At 49.0% G+C, this 22,312-nt stretch overlaps 1 protein-coding gene across 1 annotated transcript in view; it reads left to right on the top strand.

The window, feature by feature from the left end:
* VPS8 (VPS8 subunit of CORVET complex) overlaps positions 1–22,312 on the top strand; it is a 118,138-nt gene that overhangs the window by 91,325 nt on the left and 4,501 nt on the right. The window contains exon 25 of the mRNA XM_044673221.1: positions 1,610–1,660. Within this exon, the coding sequence (XP_044529156.1) occupies positions 1,610–1,660 (51 nt within the window). The remainder of the gene's footprint in view (positions 1–1,609; positions 1,661–22,312) is intronic.

Genomic DNA, 22,312 nt, shown 5'->3' with positions numbered 1-22,312 from the left:
AATTTGAACCCAGGACTTCACATCTCTAGGCCTGGCTCTCAATCCACTGAACTACCCAGCTGCCCCGTCTTTTTTATATTAATTGTATATCCCCACCCCCCAAGGGTTAGCATAATGCCTGGCAGTACTGTAGGGGCATGTTTATTGGATTGGATCAGTTATACTAGCTAACATTTCTTTTTTGTTTGTTTGTTTTTGTTTTGTTTTGTTTTGCTTTGTTTTGTTTTTGGTTTTTTTTTTAGATTTTTTTTTAAACCCTTGTACTTCAGTGTATTGTCTCATAGGTGGAAGATTGGTAAGGGTGGGCAATGGGGGTCAAGTGACCTGCCCAGGGTCACACAGCTGGGAAGTGGCTGAGGCCGGATTTGAACCTAGGACCTCCTGTCTCTAGGCCTGGCTCTCAATCCACTGAGCTACCCAGCTGCCCCCTTGTTTTGTTTTTAATTAATTTTTTTATTTTTAGAAAATTTTTCCATGGTTGCATGATTCATGTTTTTACTTTCCCCTTCACCCCCTCAAACTCCTCCCCCCAATAGCTAACATTTCTACAGAGCTTTGAGTTCCTAAGCTCTGTTCACATAACATCTCACTTATCCTCACAACTCTGTGAAGCAGATGCGGCTATTATCCCCATTTTACAGATGAGAAAACTAACATAGGAAGGACTGGTATTCTGAGAATTTTAATTCACATCTTCCTGTCTCCAAGGCCATCACTGAGAAGTTTGATTTTGTCCTCAAGACATATAGGGAGCCATGGGTTTGGGGAGCAAAGGGAAATGACACGGGCAGGCAGCCAGGGAAGACAAATCAGAGAAAGGACTGACTGCAGGCAAAGAAAAATTAGGAGGTGACTGGGGCCTCAGCTAGGGTGGTAACTGCGAGTAGAAAGATGCTATGAAATGGAGAGCAGAATAATCGTGGTTGTCCTTTATGGCATTAATTAGCCCTTTCAGTGCCATGCTATCTGAAAATTTGGTAAGCATCTTCTAAATTCCTCCGGGTAGCCAATAAAAGGTCATGCCAAGAATGAAAAGAACCGTCTTAGTCCCGGAGAAGAGGTAAAGACATGTGCCTCCCTCCTTCCTCTGGACAGGTAGGGGACCAAGTATACAATACATTTCACATGCTGTCAGCCATGGTCCTCGTGTCTTGATTTTGCAGAACTCTTTTTCTTTGTTATAGGAGAAGGCTCCCTGGGCGGGTTGGGTAGGAAAGTGGATATATCTAGAAAAGAGACTCTGATTGTAAAAACAAAAGGTATCAATAAAGAGTCTTTATTTTTTGAAAGCCGAGGCCACCACGTATGGGGGCCACTGTCCTTTCTGTTGGTCCGTAAAGTAAAAGTTCAAACCAGCTCAAACCTACAGCCCCTTCACTGAAACCTTTCTGAGTCTCACACTCCAAGGTTTCCTCCTTTGCTGATATCTGATCTCTCGAGCTCCACGGGGCATGCTATGGGCATTGACCCATTTGTGTTTTACACAAAATGTGTAAACTGCTTTATGGGGAAGGTTTTTTTCATCTCATTTACTCAAGTTCACACCAAATTCCTTAAGTTTTAGTTACAGAAAACTGAAACATAACAAAAGCATCCTTCATTTTTACAGATGAAAGTGTCTCCCTCTTGTCCTTCACCCCGAGGAGATTCTGCTAAGAAGGTAAGCTTACTGTCTTTTTCAAGCCATAAAACAAATAGCTGTAGTTCCTTGTGCTTTGGGGCCATCCAGTCACCTCCGTCTCCATCTATTTGTTTTGTCTTTTTCATTAAATCTTTGCATTGCAGTAACAAATTGCCCACGTCCTACCAAAAGTACCCAAGTAGATGCTTCAGTAGGTAAATGTTTCCTTGTGTAATCCTGGAAACCAGAGCCTGAGGGTGGTTTGGGGCCAGTCTTCTCTTTGGTGTCTTTAGACTTCTTTTTTTTTTTAACCCTTAAGTTCTGTGTATTGGCTCCTTGGTGGAAGAGTGGTAAGGGTGGTCAATGGGGGTCAAGTGACTTGCCCAGGGTCACCCAGCTGGGAAGTGTCTGAGGCCAGATTTGAGCCTAGGACCTCAAGTCTCTAGGCCTGACTCTCAATCCACTGAGCTACCCAGCTGCCCCCGTGTCTTTAGACTTCTAAGAAAAAGTTCATCTTTGGGAATGATCAGATGGCCAGTTTAATCCATTGATCATCAATTGCCCTTTATTCCCTTGTCATTTAATCTTATCTTGAGTCATCCCTTTCTAAACTCAAACCCTGGGTCATTCCCACCATCTGCCTTCTCCTGCCAGTACTACCATGGAAGTTGGTATCTGAGCTGGGCTTTGTATGTGAGGGAGAGGGAAGGAGGGAACACATGTGACCAAGTGATTGAACATTCGGGAGATCACGAATGGGGCCCAAGTAGCCAGCCAGTTGAACTAGAAGGAAGAAGGCAGAAAGGTGGGAAAGAATATGAAATGAGACCGGCCAGGGTAGGACAGATTAGAAAGGGCTGAGACTAGAGGGAGAGACCCCTTAAGAGCTCTGCAGTCACTGAAACAAAACATGATGTAGGCCTGAGCTAAGATAGCGTTTGTGTGAGCAGAGACACCAGGGTAAATGTGTGACTCGGGTTGGACATAGAATCAATAAGACATGACAACTGGTGGGATATGGGGATGAAGGAGAGAGTGGGGGAGAGGTGAAAACAAGAGAAGGAGAAGGGAAGGAGGGACAGAGACAAAGGGCAGGAAGGATTCCAGGATTGAGATGTTGAAGTGGAAGGAGGATTACAAATTTAATTTGAGCTCTTCTGAGTTTGAAAGCCTGCAAGACAAGAGATGTCTGGTAGCAGAACCTCAAGGGAAAAGCAAGAGCACCAAGTGAAGATTTTGAATTTTTCAAGGCAGAGGGATGCCATGAGTAAGGAAAGATTAAAGATAAAAGAAATACAGAAAATGAGTGAGCTGGCGTTCTCTTGAGGAGAAGGAATCGCGAGCTCCAGGGGCACTTCCTCGGTGATGAAGCAAAGGAAGAAAGGTTGGGGATGACAGAAAGTGGCTTTGAACTATGGAAAGGGGAAGCTCCCAACAGAAGGCCTCTGTTTTCTCCCTTCAAATAGAAGGTGAAGGCCTCTCAGAGAGGGAGGGGTCAGGAGGCCTGAGGAGAGACTTGGAACGGCTGATGCAAAGAGTGCCAGAGATGGTCAGTCCAGAAAGAACAAAGGGATCGGCAAATTCAGGACCCATCTGAGACTTAGTGACCTAAATTTGTAGAGAACCCAGGCTGGGTGACTTTCTCCAGCAATGTTTAGTAGCATGTGAAGAGAAACAGGAGAAGGCAGATGGTGGAGATGACCCAGGGCTTGGGTTTAGAAAGGGAAGATTAAGGAGAAGAGAATAAAGAGTAACCAATGATGAGTGGATTAAACTGGTTAACTCAGAGGTCAGAAGAGAAGGGAACCCAGAGTTGGAGAACAGGGAGAGGTGGAGGATCTTGAAGTTATGGTGAAAACAAAGAGTTGGTATAGGGCAGTGATTCCCAAAGTGGGCGCCACCGCCCCCTGGTGGGTGCTGCAGCGATCCAGGGTGCATTTATCTTTCCTATTAATTGCTATTAACTTTTTTTAAAAATTAATTTCTAGGGGGCTAAGGAATATTTTTTCTAGAAAGGGGGCGGGAAGTCAAAAAAGTTTGGGAACCGCTGGTCTAGGGGATATGGGAGGGGAGGTGCTGATCAAAAGAAGTCATGACCATCTGTGTGTGACTGATAAGGAGTGAAGAGGACTCAAAGGGCTTCGGAGTTTGTAGGGACCTCAGTGGGCTTCTAATCCGAGCTTAAAAAGAATCCCTTCTCAGCTCATCGTTGAGCCTTCACTTCACAATAGTCAACGAGGGAGATGCCCCCTTCTGTGCCCCAGTGGCTCTTTCCACTTTGGGAAACTAATTTTAGGAAGTTCTTCTTGGCGTCAAGCCTAAACTTGCCTCTTTGTTTCCCAGAGTTCTGCCCCTATAGCCATACCCAACAATGTGAATACCTCTTTAATATGGCAGCTTCATCTATATGGCTGGCACTCTTCCCCCCAGATTTCTTTTCCAGGACATACACCCGTGGCTCTTTCACATGGTCAGTTCAGCTGAACATTCACCAAGTTCCCACCCTGTGCAGGCCACTGTGCTAGAAGTCATGATCCTCAGATACCACGACCGCATTTCACTTTCCACATAACCCTCTTCTGAACAGCTACCAGTGTCCTTCCAAAACTATAGGTTTTCCAGGACTGACCAGAGTGCTCTAGATCTCTCGGGCAGAGGGCAAGCATGCCTGGCCTCAGCTCTGTGCTGAGAGCTATGCCTTTCTTCATTAGCAACCCACGATACAGTTAACTTCCTTGGCTCCATACCTCATCATTGGCTTGGGCTTGTGGTCCATTAGAGCCACCAGATCTCATTTAACAAATCTTTATCCAGCCCCAGGGCCGCCATCTTTGGCTGACAAAGTTAATTTTTAGATCCCTTGTCAGACTATATTTATTCCTAAATGTCTTCATTCATTTCAACCCAGTGATCTTTCCATGTCATTTTTAATCCCAACTGTCATCCAGTGTGTTAGCAGTCCTTCCCAGCTACTCCAGAGCCAACTCAAGGCAAAAACATGAGTAAGAGGGACCCCCTGATCTGCCAGTCTCTCTGACTTCTCTCTGACTGCCCAGTCGCATAGCTTTGTGAAGAGTAAAGCCTTCTCTAAGTGTAAAGTGCTTGTGGGCCTGTCCAAACCCTGCCTTCCTTGAAGGGTTGAAAGGAAAAGGCTTTGTGAGGTGCTGTTCTCTGGCCCACTGCTCCCCTTCATGAGCTCAGCAATCAAGCTAGGCTGACATATTCTCCATCCCTCACACAAGGCAATCTAGCCCCCTCTTTTTGCCTTTGAAGTGGCTCTGCCCAGGACTGGAATGTTCTCCTCACCTCTGCCTCTTAGAAAGCCTTACTTCCATCAGAGATGAAGCTCAGGTACCCTCCAGGAGATCTTCCTTTCCCCTCAGTTGCCCTAGAGTGCCCTCCCATCTAATTCTACCATCCACCCATCTCTGCCTGTGTCTCATATGAATCATTTATGTACATGGTGTCTTCTTCATTAGAATGTGAGCTCCTGGACAAAATATGAACAGAATTCATAGGGAGGAAGAGAAGCTCTGGAATACAAAGGGAGATCATGGGGAAAAAAGCAGGAATGAAGGGCAGTTAGCACTTGTGAACCTTGTACTGCAGCATGAAGCAGACATTCTTAAAATCATTTGGGATTGGCTCAGAAATAGAAAAAACAATCCGTGGAACAGACTAGACCAGTGATGGGCAAACTACGGGCCAAGGGCCAGATGCGGCCTCCTGAAATGTTCTATCTGACCATGTGACATTACTCCTAATCTGACAAATACGAGTAGGATACAATACAATGAAATTTAGAATGAGTTACCTTAGAAACAGACTGACAGGTGAGCATTTCCTTTCCTTTGGCCCCCTCTTTAGAAAGTTTGCCCATCACTGCACTCGACAAAGAAAACTTAGAAATGATTGATCTCAGTAACCCGGTATTTGATAAACCCCAAAACATATATTACATAGGAAAGAACTCCCTAGTAGGGAAGAATTACTGGGAAAACTACTGGAAAAGCAATCTGGCAGAAATTAAGTTGAACCAACATCTTACACCATACACCACAGCAAATTTACAATGTTACACGACCAAAATGTTAAAGATTATGCCATTAAAAAAAAATTATAAAGAGGCCAAGCATATCCCCTTCACTACAGGCAGAGGATACATTCTGAGTTTTTTTTTAACCTCACCTTCCATCTTAGAATCAATACTAAGTATTGGTTCCAAAGCAGAAGGGTGCTGGGCAATGGGGATTAAATAATTAGCCCAGGGTCACACAGCTAAGCAGAGTTTGAGGCCAGATTTGAACCCACGTCCTTCTGACTCCAGTCCTGGCTATCTATCCATGGAGCCACCTAGCTGCCCCCAGAGGATAAATTCTTAAGAAACCAGGGGATGGTGACAAATGCCAAAGATTAAGAAGATCATTTGATTACATGGAATGAAACCTTTGGGGTAGAGAGAATTAACACAATTAGGGCAAGAAAGAGAATGGTCAGCTGGGGGCATCTGCCAGCTGTGCTGGTGAAAGGAGGGCAAATCAGTATCTCAAAAGTCACTACAGACAACTCAGCTCTGGGGGGCCATGGTAGTAGCTGGAGGTGTAGGAAGGGCAAGTATTGTCGTCTTCATATTAGGGCCTATCAGTATGAAATGACTTTTCCAGGCACTCCCAGCTACCTTATGGTTCAGAGAATTTGGGAGGTTGATGAACTGGAAGAGGCTGGGCCATTTGGACAAGGCAGTGTGGCCTAATGTAGAGAGTCAGCAAGACCTGAGCATGTCATCTTCCATCTTTCCCTTCTGCTAACTCTTCAGCAAAGATCACTGAAATTCCCTCAGCCTCAGCTTCCTCATCTGAAAAAACAGGGATAATAGCAACAGCACTGAGGGTCTCTGCAAACTTTAATGTGCTTGGAATGTGAGCTGCAGCTACTATTTCAAGGGACATGGATGAACATGCATATTGAAGACCCCTAGTGTGAAGACAGTTTGAGGTGGGCAAGATTACGGGGCAGGTAGTGAGCTGCCAAAGAAGAAGAATAACTCATCTGGATGAGTGCAGTGAAGAGTTAGCCTGGGCTGGGGTGAGCTTCCAAGGACGAAGGCAGAGGGAATCTGGAGGTGGAAAAGGGAACATGTCTGCTGTTTCTGGTCCAGTACTTCTGGGACATTAAGGAATCCCCGAGTCTAGCGAGGGGAGCTAGGAATGCACAAGAAAATGGAGAATTCAAAGTGGGAAAGCCTAAGATGAAGGAGAATTTGTTAATAGAACAAGAACGCCAGAGAGCACAGTGGAAAAGGAAAAGGAAGGCAGACAATGGTGGGACCCATGCAAGGCCAGAGAAATCAAAGGAAAGGATTTTTGCCTATATCCAAAGGAGAGTGGGTGCTGGTACTTTGTCTGCCTTAGGTTGGGGAATGTCCACTTGATAAAGGTCACCCACCATCTGGGGTGCAAAGCACTCTCTATGACTCTGTTAGCCAAGATCTCCTAGACTTCTGAGAGCCTCGTGGCTGAGGAAGAATGAGGTGGACAGTAGATCCTGTATTCTAGGCTGAACCCATCTGGAACTTCCTCCCAACATGGCAGAGTTGGGCTGCTCAACCATCCCCAAGTCCCCAGAAATGAAGGCCCTTCAATACTTTAGGTACACCAAGGTTCAGGATCCATGATGACTTCAAGTCCTTCTCTCATGCCATAAACATGGACATACCCCAAGACTCCACCCCTGGCCCTATTCTCTCTCTACAATCTCTTTTGGGCATATTCTGTCCATTCCCATGACTTGGCCTCACTTCTGGGTTTGTGGCTCCCTTACCTATAGCTGCACCCCTTACACTTCCCTAGACGTTGCAGTCTTGATAATGGTTTTATCTTCATGCCACATCCTTGCATTTGCCCAGGCTCTGAACCTTAACCCTCTTTGATTCTCTCCTCCCTCTCCCATGTTCTCTCAGGTGCCAAGTCTTGTTGACTCTGCCTTGGCATCACAATTTGTATCATCCCCTTACAATTTCCCTTGGTCAGTGCTCCCTTCTCCCCCAGCCTGTGGAGGTAGACTGGTCCCGTGTCTTTCTTTCCCCAGGCCGTCCTCTTCACAGCTCTGTATCCAATCAGCCCATTTTCTCACTGTGGTCATATTACTCTGTCCAGACATTCCCTGGCTGAGTCACCGTCACCTACTGAATAATGTCCAAAGTCCTGATCCTGCCATTTGGGTCTATTCCAGTCAATTTTGAGGACTTCCAAAGTGTTTGAAAGAGTCAGACCAGCCAACAAGGTTAAAGCAAGAGGCCTAAAGGCCCTTATCAGACTTATTTTAACTTCCAAACCAGAAAGACTGGAGGCTGAAGGGAGACCAGGGAATGGGAGTATAAAGGGGGGGAGACACCTCATCATCTTACTCATCTCTCTCTTCTGATTGCATGGTTGGAGGGCAAAACAATGAACTCCTCATGAGGCCTCCCTTTAGAGAGCTCAGGCTTTCCAGCTAACTTTATTTACCTTCAGCTGCTCTGTCCAGTGTAGACTCCTGGAACATCGTGCCTCTGCTCTGTACCGCCTGGCACTGCACCAGCCTTCCTTTGGGGTTGTAGATTGTAAGCTCCTCAAGGGCAGGGACTGCCTTTCTTTTCCTTATTTGTATCAGCACTTAGACCGTACCTGACACATCATGGATGCTTAATAAATATTTGTTAATTGACTGACCGAGGAGGGAAGAGTATGACTAGAGTGATCCTGGGGCTTCTTCCAACCATGGCACTAAGAGGAAGGAGAGTTCAGTGGTAGATCTATGGAGAGGCAACTGCTGTCCAATCCTGGTGCCCCCAGCCTCAGCTCCAATCTGACCTTCCTCCTAATTTCCCTGGAAGATGGCTGGGTTTTTTTTTTGTTTGTTTGTTTTTAAACCCTTGTACTTCGGTGTATTGTCTCATAGGTGGAAGAGTGGTAAGGGTGGGCAATGGGGGTCAAGTGACTTGCCCAGGGCCACACAGCTGGGAAGTGGCTGAGGCCGGGTTTGAACCTAGGACCTCCTGTCTCTAGGCCTGACTCTCACTCCACTGAGCTACCCAGCTGCCCCTGGGTTTTGTCTTATCTTCCAGAACACTGGGCCAGGCCACCCCATCCAGGATGAGAGCAGATACCTCCAAACCCAGGACCATGAGTCAGCCTTCCCCCACCCCAGTTCAAGCACAGCCCATCTCCTAGACTGGCTGTGGGGAAAGTAGGAAGAGGAGGGCCTTACAGAGGATAGATCCAGGACCCCCTCTGGCATCACAGGCAGAACAAGGCCCATGAGCAAAATCATGGGGGAGCAAGCTTAGCACACTTTGGATTCTTCAGATACTAGATCTCTCAACCTCAGTTTCTTCATCTGTGTATTGGGCATAAAAATAACTCCTACCTCACCAGGCTTTTTGAGGATAAACTGAGAGAAGGTATGGAAAGTATTTTCTTATATAAACATTAGCAACAAGGAGTGAAAGTTCCCAGGTTGGGAGATTGGGAGCACAGAAGATTCCAAAAAGGAAAGGAAAGGGCAGGCCAAAAACATGCCACCTATTGCAGAAGCCTTCACAGGGTGGGTTGATCTGTTCTCAGGCCACACGGAAGCAAATTTACCTTTTATCCTTATCGCCCATTACTTACCTTAATGTATTCCCAATTCTGGCCAGACTTGACTCCATTTCCTCTCCCCTTCTTTTCCTGCCCTCTCCTGACTCCTTGCCTTTGCTCAGACTCTTCCCCCTGTGCCTGAAACATATCCGCACAGATCTGTCCCTGGATGGGCCCAGTTGGGATGCCATCCTCTTCTTGGGGTTTCCCCTGAGTAGCCTCTCCCACTTCAGATGTCTCCAGTCTCTTCCTTGGTTTCTTCACCCTCACCTCCCTCCGCTCTCCTTTGTATCCCCGGTGCCTAGCTTGATGCTTAGCACATAGTAGGTTCTCAGTAAATATCTCTTGCCTCCAGCCATGCTTGGCCGTCACATAGGCACTCGTGCCACGTGGGTCCTTTATGGCAAACTTGATGGTCCAGATTAGGATGATACCAGCCGGGGGCCCATTTATTTACAGTTGCCGTTTTAAAAGGTTTTGGCTTATGTGTCTTTCCACACCGACAAGAACAGAATCGAACAACTAGCAGAGAGACCTGCAGCTCCTGGTGTATTTTCTCTGATAATTGGAGTGTTGGGGGGAATGGAGGTGCTCTCTCCTTGGCCCCTTTACAGTTTCATCCTGCATCCATGTTAAACAAAGAATTGTAGAACAGAAATAACAACTTGCTAGTTTTGTTGGCTAACAGCAGGCTTCTCCTTCAAAGGCACCGTGCCAAAAATGTGGTCCCTTTTCTCTGCCTTGGATACTGTCTCCACTGAGACTCTTCCAAAAGGAAAAAATAAAAGAACAAAACTAAATCATGTTGACAGAGAGAAGAAGCCCATGTTCAAACTGATATTGACTCCGCAGAGATCACAAGGACGTTCTGGGGCCGAGACAGCTCTGGGCTCTTTCTTGCCTCTGGATCCTAGTAAAATAGCATCGCCTGAAACCCCAGGCTGCCCCACTCTCCATCACGAAGCCGCCCTGTCTTAAAGCTGGCGGAAAGGATCCGCTGGAACCCATTGCTGTCTCCCTACCTGGCCACCAATCTGCAATGAGATCATGCCCCAAGCTGTGAGGGACTCACTGCCTTTTGACCCAGACGGCTCCTCCTGGTCATGTACCCCAAGTAAGACAGAGACACCCAGGAAAAGGGCCCCTTCCTGCTGAAACATCCCTCACGGCACTTATTGTGCCTACCAAGAAATCAGTGGGGGAATGGCCATACCAGGTATGGTCCGGGAATGGAATGGAAGCTATTCGCATCAGAAGAAACAGCCAAGAGGATGAATGCCGAGAAACCTAGGAAGAAACTCCATGATCTCCTGGAGAACTGACAGCAGTCCAGAAAATCATCTCCCCTCTCTCTGCAGTCATGTCAACAAAAGGATGTTGGAATGATCACAGTGTAGAATAGAATAGTAGGAATTTACATAACTTTCAAGCAGGCAAAGTGCTTTACACGCATTCTTTCATCTGATCTTGACAGCCCTGAGAAAAACTGTTATCCCCACTTTACAGATGAGGAAGCTCACACAGGGTTTAGGCACTTGCCCAGGGTTGCTCAGCTAGTCGCTGTCAGAAGCAAGATTGGAACCCACGTAGCACCCAGAATTCCATTTAGACAGCAATCAAGTCCCCCACCTGCCTCAGAAGCAAACGCTGTAACTGTAATCATCTTTCTTGACCCCAGAGAGGAGCTAAGAAAAAGCATTTCCCTCCCGCCCTGGAGGATGCTGGTAGGCTCGGCCTCACTCTTTTCTCTGTTACTTAGAGAAGGCTTCCAGGGTGGAGAGGAGGCATGGAGCTATGATTAATGTCAGAACCAGAGGCTTAAAAAGACTAAAGAAAAGACTCCTCTTGAGCCCTAGAATATCTCTCATCTCCCTCCCCCTGGTTGCACTGACAGCCCGTGTCAAGGAACCATCTTTGCTCCATGGCTGCCAACATCAACTAACAGGATGAATCTCCCTCCTGCCACACAAAGCCAGAACCTCCGTAGCATCAACAAACCCAGAAGAAGAAAAAACCTGGAGACTCTGCCTCCAGCATCAGTTTAGTCAAGTGCAGCAAATGATGAGCAGAGAGCAAGAGGCAGCCTTCTTTAGGGTGCCGCTGTGTGTGTGTGTGTGTGTGTCTGTTCTCTGAGATTGTGGTGGGATCTCAGTGTACAAGTCAGCTCCTAGGACAGCAGACCCTTAAGGATGTGTCTAGGGCTTTTGTGGCTCTAGAATCGGGTGATCAAACGGGACTTGAAACAAGTGAGACTACAGCTCTGTCTCAACTGGCACTGTCTAGCCCCGTGGGCGTCTTCACCATAGGATCCAGCCCATCTTTTGGTTCTCTTCGGGCCCAGGTCATTGCCCATGTAAAGCACTTGCCCGAGGTCCCCGTGCTGATGACCAGCTTAGTTGTCTTCCCTCCCTCCATATGTCCTCATCTGCACAGTCTGCTTTTTTCTCATAGTTCAAGGCTCCGTGGCTTGGTCAGGTGAATACTCACCACTTCTTAGATATTCATTAGAGTCTTCCCATGGCCACAGGTTCATTACTCTGTAGCCAGCCTGGAGAGGAGCCTTTAGACTAGCCCTTAGACAACAAACATGCAGGCTCTACATCATACATAGCCTTCCCACTGTAGAAGGACCTCCCAGAACTTGTTCTCCACTGGCACAGCCCCAGAAAACTCACTGCCACCTCAGGCTGACGGGTTGGGGTGGGTCTTTGAGTGGAGAACGCTTTCTTTATCAACATTATTCTTTTTGTATGACTAGACCAGTCCATGGCATGACCGTGGATCTCAGAAAGGAAACTAGAGGGTTCTGGGGTTTGGGGCCCTCAGCAATGTCATCTACAAGTTTTGTGGACTTTGCAGTTTTGTGTATGGACGAGAGACCTTGTTAGAGGAGACCCTTCAACATGGTATTGGGCTCTACCAAGTGGAAGGCATTTTGTAGTCAACATATCTTTTGGGCATCTTTCATTCAATTCTATAACAATCAAGATATAACCTTTGCGTAAGCCTCTCTGCTCCCTTCAGATTCCCTCATTAAGAATGTCATTAGGGGCAGCTGGGTAGCTCAGTGGATGGAGAGTCAGGCCTAGAGATGGGAAGTCCTGGGTTCAAATCTGACCTCAGGCACTTCCCAGCTGTGTGACCCTGGGCAAGTCACTTGACCCCCATGGCCTAGCCTTTACCACTCTTCTGCCTTGGAGCCAATACACAGTATTGACTCAAAGATGGAAGGTGAGGGTTTAAGAAAAAAAAAAATTTTTTTAAAGAATGCCATTGCGGGGTCTATAGATTAGTCGTCTCATTAAAATGTCATATATATGAGAAAGTAGCCAGGCAGATGTGTGGTGCTTCTTAATGTCCTCGTTTCTATGGTTGTTAGTAATAAGGCCAAAGATTTCTCCCGAGCCTCTTTCATATACTGGAAGAACTGATCCCGCCGTCCTCAGAATTGCGTTACTTTTGGTATAGAAGTGATCCAGACCAGCTCCTTTCTCACCTTTGTTTTGTTTGTTGCCTTTCTTACTAAATTGTCATTTCCTCTAGAAATGCATCCGGGACCATGTTGTTAGAGTCCAGTAACCTTGGTGAAGGAAAGAGCTGATTAAAAATGTCTTTGCAGGGGGCAGCTGGGTAGCTCAGTGGATTGAGAGCCAGGCCTAGAGATGGGAGGAACTAGGTTCAAATCTGGCCTCAGACACTTCCCAGCTGGGTGACCCTGGGCAAGTCACTTGATCCCCATTGCCTACCCTTACCACTCTTCCACCTATAAGTCAATACACAGAAGTTAAGGGTTTTTAAAAAAAATATATCTTTGCAGAGTTTCTGTAGCTTTCCTCTGCTTGTTGTCTACCCTCCAGGGACATCCTTAAGCGCCCTGGGGATGAACAGCTTTGCCCTCCTAGGCCTCCCCCCATGTGTTACTGAAGCCAGCTATTTCTTTTTCCTCTTCTCTCTGTTTTATGAGGGGATGCTGCTCCTAATCTTCCTCTCTACTTCTTTATATGTCTTCAAAAATTTGTATTTAAACCTCTGGGACTTGGAAAAGCCTCCTGCAAGGGATCAAGGGAAAGGGGTAGGTAGGCTGCCACTTAAAGGAAACCAGGGAAGCCGACTCATGAAATGCCCAGAGTGGGGAGATGGAGGGTCACGTGCAGTGGACATCAGAAAGGTCAGTGTCACTGGAAGAGGTGATGAGGGCCTGCACTAAGGTGCTGGATGTACTAGCAGAAATGACGGGATATAGACAAGAGATGCTGCGAAGGTGGAAACAACAAGACTTGGCAATAGATTGGTTACAGGAAGAGTGAGACTGGAACTCAAGGAGGCTAGAGGAGAAAGAAAGTATATATATATATATATATATATATAGTATACATACAGCTGCCTAGACATCCATTGTCACTGAGCTCAGGGGAGATAGTATGAAGGAAAAGAGAAAGAAGGTACAGTACAGAATGGAGCCTTAGGAGACTAAGAAAAGTTAGTCATTGCCTTTCTGTTAAAATACAGTCAGTGTCATTTTGAGAATGTTTTTGGTGTGCACCGTGTTTCCCATCTTTTTTTTTTTTTTAATCCTTACATTCTGTCTTAGAATCAGTACTAAGTATCTGTTCTAAGGCAAAAGAGTGGCAAGTGTTAGGCAGTTAGAGTTAAGTGACTTGTCCAAGATCACTCAACTAGGCAATGTCTAAAGCCACATTTGAACCTCAGGTCTTCCCATCTCCAGGCCTGGCTCTTTACCCTCTGAGCCACCTACCTTCTCTTTCTTACTCTTTTCTAGGAGAAGCTCTTGGCAATCCAGAGATGCGAGTTTTCTGTGTGGTCCCTTAATCTCTGGCCTCTTTCCTTGTGAGCCCTATTTTCCAGGATTCTTCACTGACCCCATCGACTTCCACCTCCTGCCTTGAAATCTCTGAGTAGCAAGTGTGGTGGTTAAATCTAGCAGCTCTTAACAGATTCTTTGTGGGATTTTTCTGCCTCTTCATCCACTACAACAGATTCTTTGCATGGGGATCTGTCCTGAGCCCTCTAAAGAGAAGATGAGCAAATGTTCCAGGAAATGGTGCTTCTTGTTGCCTTTGGAAACATGATAAAAACAAATTCCATCAATGCCTCTGTTTGCCTCTCAGGGAGGAAGGGGGATGCTGTGAGCCATCTTCCATTTAGCTGCAATTTCCTTTGGGCTTCTGGCTTTATACAGCAAAAACATCACAAGTGAGATGACTCAGCAGCACATTTCCTCATTGGTCATTGAGCAAGGCTCTCATCTGGGGAGTACTAACAGCTAAGTTAATGTTTCTAGATTATCTGGAAGTCCTACGATTCCAAACATCCTCTTCCCCCGTGGATCCACTCTGCCTCCATCAATGCAGAGCACCATCCTTTTTTTTTTTTTTTAAACTCTTACCTTCCATCTTAGAATCAATACTGAGTTATTGGTTTCAAGGCAGAAAAACAGTAAGGGCTGGGCAAGGTGGTTTAGTGACTAGTCCAAGGTCACACAGCTAGGAAGTGTCTATGGAAGATTTAAGCTCAGGACCTTCCATCTGTAGGTAGGCCTGACTCTATCCACTCTATCCACTGAGCCACCTAACTGCCTCCGGAGCGCCATCTTGTATTGATCTATGTTGCGTGGGTGGCTGCGGCCAGAGAACGCCCCAGCCGTCGTACCGGTGCCGTGCCTCTCTGCACTTATTTAGTGGGTCCAGTCCTTGGAAAGCAGGCACAGTCTGCTGCAGGGACAATTCTCAGAGGCTTCCAGCCTGGCAGACCCTGCTGGTCTGAGCTGACAGCACCAGGATCCCCTTCCTACCAGTCTCTCTTAGCCCCGTGAGGCCCAGAGAGAGGCAGAGGCAGAATTGCTCACAGCAAGCCAGGATAAAGGCACAGAGGTGGGAGATGGCACGTCCAGTGCAAGGAACAGAGACAGACAGTCCATGGTCTTGACAAGCTTTAGCCCTATCACACGCAGGTGCTGGTGCTGTTTTTGTTGGCTTTTTAGAAGAAAGGAAAAGGCCTCACAGCCTTGTGTTTCCATAACAACAGGAAAAAACTGCTTGCAGTGACCTTGGCCAGCCAGGCCCGAGACCAGGAGACATGGCCGGGGAGGAGAGAGGAGGGCGCTTCTGGCTTGGCCTTCCCTCTGGGCTGAGGAGGTCCAGCCGTGGGGTTGCAGGCAGGGGCCGCCAGATAGCTCTGACCCCTCCGACCCCCGGCTGCTTGGGGCAGGGATGGGACGGGCAGCTGCACAGGCCCCTCCGGCTCGAGATGGATACAGAAGCCCATTCTGGCAGCAGAAGGCAGAGATCAGCCTCGAGGCCTCCTTCGTCCTCCCCTGCAGGCACCTGGGACTCCCCAGACACGCACAGGGAAGGGCAGCTTCTGGATGGGAGGCACCATCTTTTCTTGGACTCTCTCGCCTTCTTGGGATGCTTTGCCCAAAGGGAAACTCCTGCCCTGTCACAGGCTCGCAGTGGGGAGGGCCAGGGGGGCGCTCCAGCTCCTGGTGGAGGAACAGCTGTGAAATGAGGAACAAAGCCGTCATTTCCAACAGGGGAAGCACAGAATTAAGGGCTCTTCTTTGGGGCCACAGCGTGCAAGGCTGGGACCAAGAAGTTGGAGTTTAAAGGAGCTGCCTTTACATCAAATGGTCAGGGCAGCCAAAAGACTCAGGCCTGCAAATGGGAGGTCCTGGGTTCAAATGTGAATGTAGGTGCTTCCTAGCTATGTGACCCTGGCCAAGTCAGTTAACCCTCATTGCCTAGCCCTTACCACTCTTCTGCCTTGGAACCAGTAATTAATTGCTATTAATTCCAATACAGAAGGTAAAGGACTTTTAAGAAATCATTCAGTCAAGCAAATGGTCCCAGAACATGGGCTGCCCATTTAGGTGGTGAGTCTCCTGTCCTTGAAGATATGCAAACAGAAACTAAATGACTGCTTGTCATACCGGAGATGAAGGGGAGGAAAGAGGGAAGGGAAGGGGAGGGGAAGGGGAGGGGAGGAAAGAAGGAGGAGAGGGGAGGAAGGAAGGAGGTGAGAGGAGGAAGGAAAGGAAGGAAAGAGGGAGGACGGAAGGAAGGAAGGAAGGAAGGAAGGAAGGAAGGAAGGAAGGAAGGAAGGAAGGAAGGAAGGCAGGAAGGAAGGGAGAGTGAGCATTTATATAGCACTTACTACATGCTAGGCACTGTGCAAAGGACTCATTTGAGATTTGAGTGAGAGTTCAGACCAGCTCCGAGAGCTCCTGGGATTCTCTGAAAAACAACTCAAATACAGGACGTGGGGGTGGCCTGTGGCCGGTACTGCGGGGCTGCTTTCTCCGCTGGGTTCAGTGCTTCGAGGCTGCTATCGAGCTTGAGTCAAGGTGTCGGTGGAAGCTCTGTCCCCTCCACCCTGGGCCGTGATGAGGTTTGACGTCCCTCCCTTCCACGACGGGCTCGTGGGCCACTTACTTAGCACAGTCCCCTGAAGGAAGAGTAGCTTCTCTGAACTGAAAGAGCAAATGGAAGGAGGCCGCTGGCGAGGGCCTCTTGTTGCTTCTTGATGGCGGCACTAACGGTTCTTTTCATCTGTAATTGGGCTCTCGCCTCCTGGCTTGACGTATTTGACACTCAGAGGCATCGAACACATTTAGCTGTTGGGCGCTGAAGAGGCCTGTGACAGCCCAGGGTAGAAGTGGGCTATTTTCTCCCACTTAGAGGGTGGCTGCTCAGCCTGGATGCTCCGGCTTTTGTGAGGGAGGTCACGTGGGTGTTGATTTTCTCCTGGGCTTTGGGGGGGCCGTGGCTGAACCTCTTTTGGCCTGTGGCTCCATTATTCTGCAACACGGCCTTTGGACCACCCCGAGACCCGCCTGTGCTGCTGCAGACTGACGGTGGGGAGGAAGCCCGGGCGAACACCGCCCTCTCGGGCCATTCTGCCCTGGTGTTTGGAACAACCTGCGCCAAGCTCTGGGGTCCGAGCCCGTGGGGGGCTCTTGCTGATGGAGCTTAGCCAGCAGTCAGGCTGTTTTTTCCTTCCAGCAGAGTCGGGGATAGACAAAGTAGCTAAAGCCCTTTATCCTGCCTCGGCACCGTGTCGAGTGGGCGACGGCTGAAATCTGATTGTGTTGAGCGTCCAGTAGCAGCTTGAGCTGCTCTGGCCGGGCCTGTGGATGGACCTTGCCAGGGAAGCCCTGCAGGAGCCCCGCCGGTTTCCCGTTTAGCTCTCCTCTGGCCCCTTATTCAGCTTCCATCCTTGGAGAAGGGAGTGTTGGCCACGGCCATGACCTTCTTTAGACTTGATCATGTCCCACAAGTGAGTCTCACTGACTGCCGCGGCCTCCTGTTCACGGCATTTATTCCTGAAGATCCGTCCCAGCGGCAGGCAGGAGGGCCCCACTCACTGCTCCAGTCTTGGCCCGACACACTTGGTTCTCTTCGTTCATTGAACGCTCCCCTCCCGGGTGCCTCTGCACCTCTGTTTCCCCAGCTAATAACTGGAACGATTCCCAAACTAGATCTAGACCTGCAAGGGACCTCAGGAGCCAACTAGTCTACCCCCATCGTTTTACAAATGAGGAAACTGATATCTAAGGTTAAGGATGCACTAGTTATTGACTGTCAGAAACAGGATTCGAATCCATGACCTAGGGAGATGTTTTAGCCTCGAGAAGACACAGGAACAGACAGGCCAGCTGTCCTCATTCTCCAAAGACTCCCAGGTGGAAGGGGAGAAGGCAGACATAGGAACAATGAGGAGGCCTTACAGAACGGCAAATACAGACTTTCCAGAAGGAGAAAAGGCTTTCAAGGCCCTGGTTGGGGAGGGACTTCCCTTGTCAGAGCTGGGTCTCCGGTGGCTGAAGGACCACTTTCCAGGTGGGTTAGGGCTGCCCCCCGCCAGGCCCCTCAGATCCAGAGGAAAGGGAGAGCCCCCCTCTGTCTAGCACTGTCTCAGAGGAGCCCCGCACTGGCTGGGAGGGAGCTTGTTCCTTCTGTGCCTCCCCAAACCCAGCAGACAGCTGGCTTAGTAGCCTGGTTAGGGTCTCCTCTCTCAGGATTCTGCCACGCTTCCTCCATCACCCTCCTAGGAGAAGCTCTGCACAGACACATCATTCCCTGACATGGTCCCAGACTTCCTGACTGAGCGGGCCAGCACTGTGTCTCCTGCGGCTCTCTCTGGTGCTGAAACCCAGGTTCTGAGCGACTGGTCCGTCCCTTCTGGGTCTGCGCCATTATCGTGTGTTTCACCATCATCTCCCTGATGGAAGAATCGTTCCAGGCCCAGAACTCTGCGGGCTCTTTGTCATAATTGCTCTATGGAAGCCGCATCCATCAAGATAATCGGTTGACATTTTCTTCTTAAGTAGGCAACAGTTGGATAATCAGAGTGGCGAGCCTCCGTCACACCTACCGGCAGACGCTTTCAGGCTGACATTCGTTTCCCCAAGGCCAGCCTTTGGCCGGCAACCAGGCAGACCCCCTCCCCCCCCCCCCCTGCACCTGGGGGTCTTCCAGCGCTGCCTCCCCTGGCTCTGGGGCTGCCGTGGGAGGCCACGACTCCTCTCGGTATTCTTCGGCTGGGCCTTTGCTTTCAGCCTTCGTTTCTTGGTTCGAAAGTCCTCCTTCTAGCAGTGCAGACAGACATCCGTCTGTAGCTTCTCATCTGAGAGCATTTTCTGGGTCTTCAGAGTTTAGGTGACAACTTGGTGCCCGTCAGGAGCGGCACTGGAACTCGGGGCCTCCTGACTCCGAGGCCGGCCCTCTTGCCGCTCCGTTCCATGCTGCTCCTCCGCCATCCGGTGCCGAACTTAAGGAGCCCATGAAGGCCCCGGGAGGCCACTTACTCCAGCGCAGGCCGGCGTTTTCTGTCTGGCCCTAAAGCAGCCGCCTTTATTCTTCTCCCTGTGACTTCCTGCGCTGTCCCAGCATCGCCCGCTGGAGTGGGAGCAGCGAGGCCGCAGCCACCAATTAGTTCTTGGTCCGTTTGTCAGGTTGGGGTTTCTCTGCCCACAAGGCAGCTGGGCTGCACCGGCATGACCGAGATGTCCCAATTAGAGACCCGACGAGACAACAGGCCAGACTTAATGAGTTCGACCCGGAGCAGCGTTCATCCGAAAGTGGGGGCTGCGCCAGCACTCGCCTGATCTGTTCCAGGAAGAAGCCTCCCTCCCTCTTGAGCACAAGAAAATTAACTTTTAGTATCCTTCACTCCCCAAGTGGTCTAAGGCAGGGCCCTCCTCGGTGAGCCAGGGCAGCCCCAGACGCCGCCGAGCACCATTTTAATGCAACTTGGGGGCAGGATTTTATTTGCAAATAGTGAACTGAACCTCTTCTTCGAATCCTCGGGCAAATAACGGCCGCTTGGGAAGTGCTTTGGCCACTGTAAAGCTCTCGTTATTGTTATGGCTTTGCTGCGCCCTCCTCGGCTACCTACCAGGAGGACCCGTGGGCCAGTCTCAGGAACCAAGTGCAGAGCAGCAATAAGGAGCAGCTAGGAGGCTCGGTGGATAGAGAAGCGGGCCTGGCGACGGGAGGTCCTGGGTTCCAGTCTGGCCTCACATGCTTCCTAGCTCTGTGACTCTGGGCAAGTCACTTAACCCCAGTTGCCTGCTTTTCTTCCTTGGAACATCCATAGGGAGTCCCCTACAGGGTAGATGGAGTGGTGCTCCTTGGCGAAGCCCCCACTCGTGTCCCTCGGGCCCTTGGACATGTACCACCTTCTCCCCCAGGAGCTGCCTTAGCCCCATGAACCTCAGAGCCTGGCCTCGCTGTCAGGTCACTGAGCTTCCCTTCCTCCTTCCAGCAGCCAAGACTCTCCCTCAGTCGGCCACAGAGGCTGCCACGGAGTCACAGAAAGAGCCCCTCCTTCAGGGAGTGGGGCGAAGGAGAGGCAGCCGTGTCTGCCGAGTCTTCTTTTTCCTCATCCCCCTGGGCAGAGCTACACCTCCAGTTCCCAACATCCTTCGGCCCATTTCTCCGTTAAGCACGGGCGGCTTCTTTCAGGCGGGTGCCTGCTCCCGAGGCCGAGGTTAATCATGACCTTCGCACCTTGCTAGACAGTTTTCAAGAGAGCCTGAAGCCAAAAGCCTCATCCCCAGACTCAGCCAGGCCAGGCCTGGGCCAGTCAGCACACAAGCCTCCTGTCGGGGCCGTGCTAGAGTGCAATGGAAGGAGGTCAGGGCTGAGAATCAGGATCAGAATGAAAATGGCAGCTCTGGGCTGCACCACCCTGGGCAGCCGGCCTAACAAGGCAACAGGCCATTGCTGTTATGTGCCAGGAACTGGGCTAAGCTCTGTTTTCTAGTCTGCAGATGAGGAGGTTGGAGTCGATGGGCTCTGAAGGCCCTCCTGGCTCTAGGACTGAGATCTGTGACCCTGGGGTCCCCTTCAGGCCAGTGAGGCACCCTCATCTTCTTAGATGGCAGAGTCCATATGAACAACACACAGTGCCCTTTAAGGACTGTAAGCCCTGATTCTCGGCCTTCAGGCACCACGAGGCCACCCGTGTATTGTTTCATGACTTGAATTGCCGTTGTGTGGATTCTTGGGATGGGAAGGCCTGTTCTTCTAGGAAGCCAGACCCCTCTGTCCCTGACTTGGTTTGACCCTCTCAGGATGAGAGTACACAGGAAAAGATATTGCCAGGGAAGATGACTTCTAGAGACCAGCTCAGGGAAATGGGCCGTCCCAACACAGCCTTTTGTCCCTGGCCTCGCCTGCTCACACAACACAGAAGCCCCAGGATCCAGCTTGGCCTTCCAGCCAGTGCTGGCCAGTTGGGCTTCTCAGAAGGGGCTGGACACATGGCACAAAAGGGCTGATGGATCCAGAAAGAGAGAATTTGTTTTCTCTTCCTTCTGGCTGATGTAATTACAGCTTCCACTTCCACCACATCCGTGAGTCACTGGGCTTTGAAATGCGCTCAGAGCTCGCTGTTAGCCCTCCAGCCTCTCTCCCTTGGGCTCATGATGATCATCGAGACCTCATTTTCCACCGGATTTGCTCTCACGCAATGTGTGGCAAGGTCATTTGCCGGGCTGTCACTGTTTCTGCCCGTGATGCTCAGCTCCAGTTTAATTTTAAACTCCTATCGGTGGACTTAATTACAGAGGAAGAAAGAAAGAGAGATTTGCTTGAGCAGATAGTGTCACATGGCTTTTTCTTCCCTTCCAATTGGGAAATTGCCTCTAATCCAACCCCAGGCTCGGGGTCTGGGGATAATCTCAAAGTACTACGAGACACATTCTCTATGTATTGATTTGCCAAATGGAGATTTAGCTTGAATCCTGCTGCTTCCTGCTTCCCTGTCAACGTATGATTCTTATTTGGCAAATCAATTATTCTGGGCTGCATTCGTGGACCGAATCTCTGATTTCCCTTTTTTTAGCTTCATGAGTCACCATGGCCAGGGTGCAAGGGTGCAAGGGTGCTGCCCTCATTTGCTCCCAGTTTTACAGTGTAATCCATGGTTAGCTTTTAATTACAATAATACCTTGTTCAGAATTTGATTCCCTTCTATTTTCTTGTGGTTTCCTTCCAGTATCCCTTGGAAATAAGATGAGGTAGGTGGTGTCCCCTTTAAAGCTAGGAACACTGACCCACTAAAGACAAGTGACCAGCCCGGAGAGCAATCTCTGGATCTTTGGCTCCTTCTTCTTCTTCATCATCATCATCATCATCATCATTCTTTTATTTTTATTGTTGCTATTAACAAATGTCCAGCAGCAGACATTTTAAAATACAAAGAACAGGGAAGAGGATTGTGAGAAAACTGGGACTTTATACTGTTTTCCTTTTTATTTTTTTTTTTTTAAATAAATCTTTAGGGTGGCTCAGTGGATAGAGAGCCCAACCTGGAGACTGGGAGATCTTGGGTTCAAATCCGGCCTCAGATACTTGTAGCTGTGTGACTTTGGGCAAGTCAGTTAACTCCCATGCCCTGCAACCATTACATAGTACCGATCGTAAAATGGAAGATGGGGGTACATATACATACATATACATACAGAGACACACACAAAGTAGTAGCAAAATCGCTTACTTATGCCATCCTGCACTACTAGTGTGAATTCTTTAAAATGTTTTATTAA

This window comes from Gracilinanus agilis, chromosome 4, assembly GCF_016433145.1.
Source record: "Gracilinanus agilis isolate LMUSP501 chromosome 4, AgileGrace, whole genome shotgun sequence".
Classification (NCBI taxonomy): domain Eukaryota; kingdom Metazoa; phylum Chordata; class Mammalia; order Didelphimorphia; family Didelphidae; genus Gracilinanus; species Gracilinanus agilis.
The sequence above is the reverse complement of the archived record's forward strand: the minus strand, read 5'-3'. Positions and strand labels throughout refer to the sequence as shown.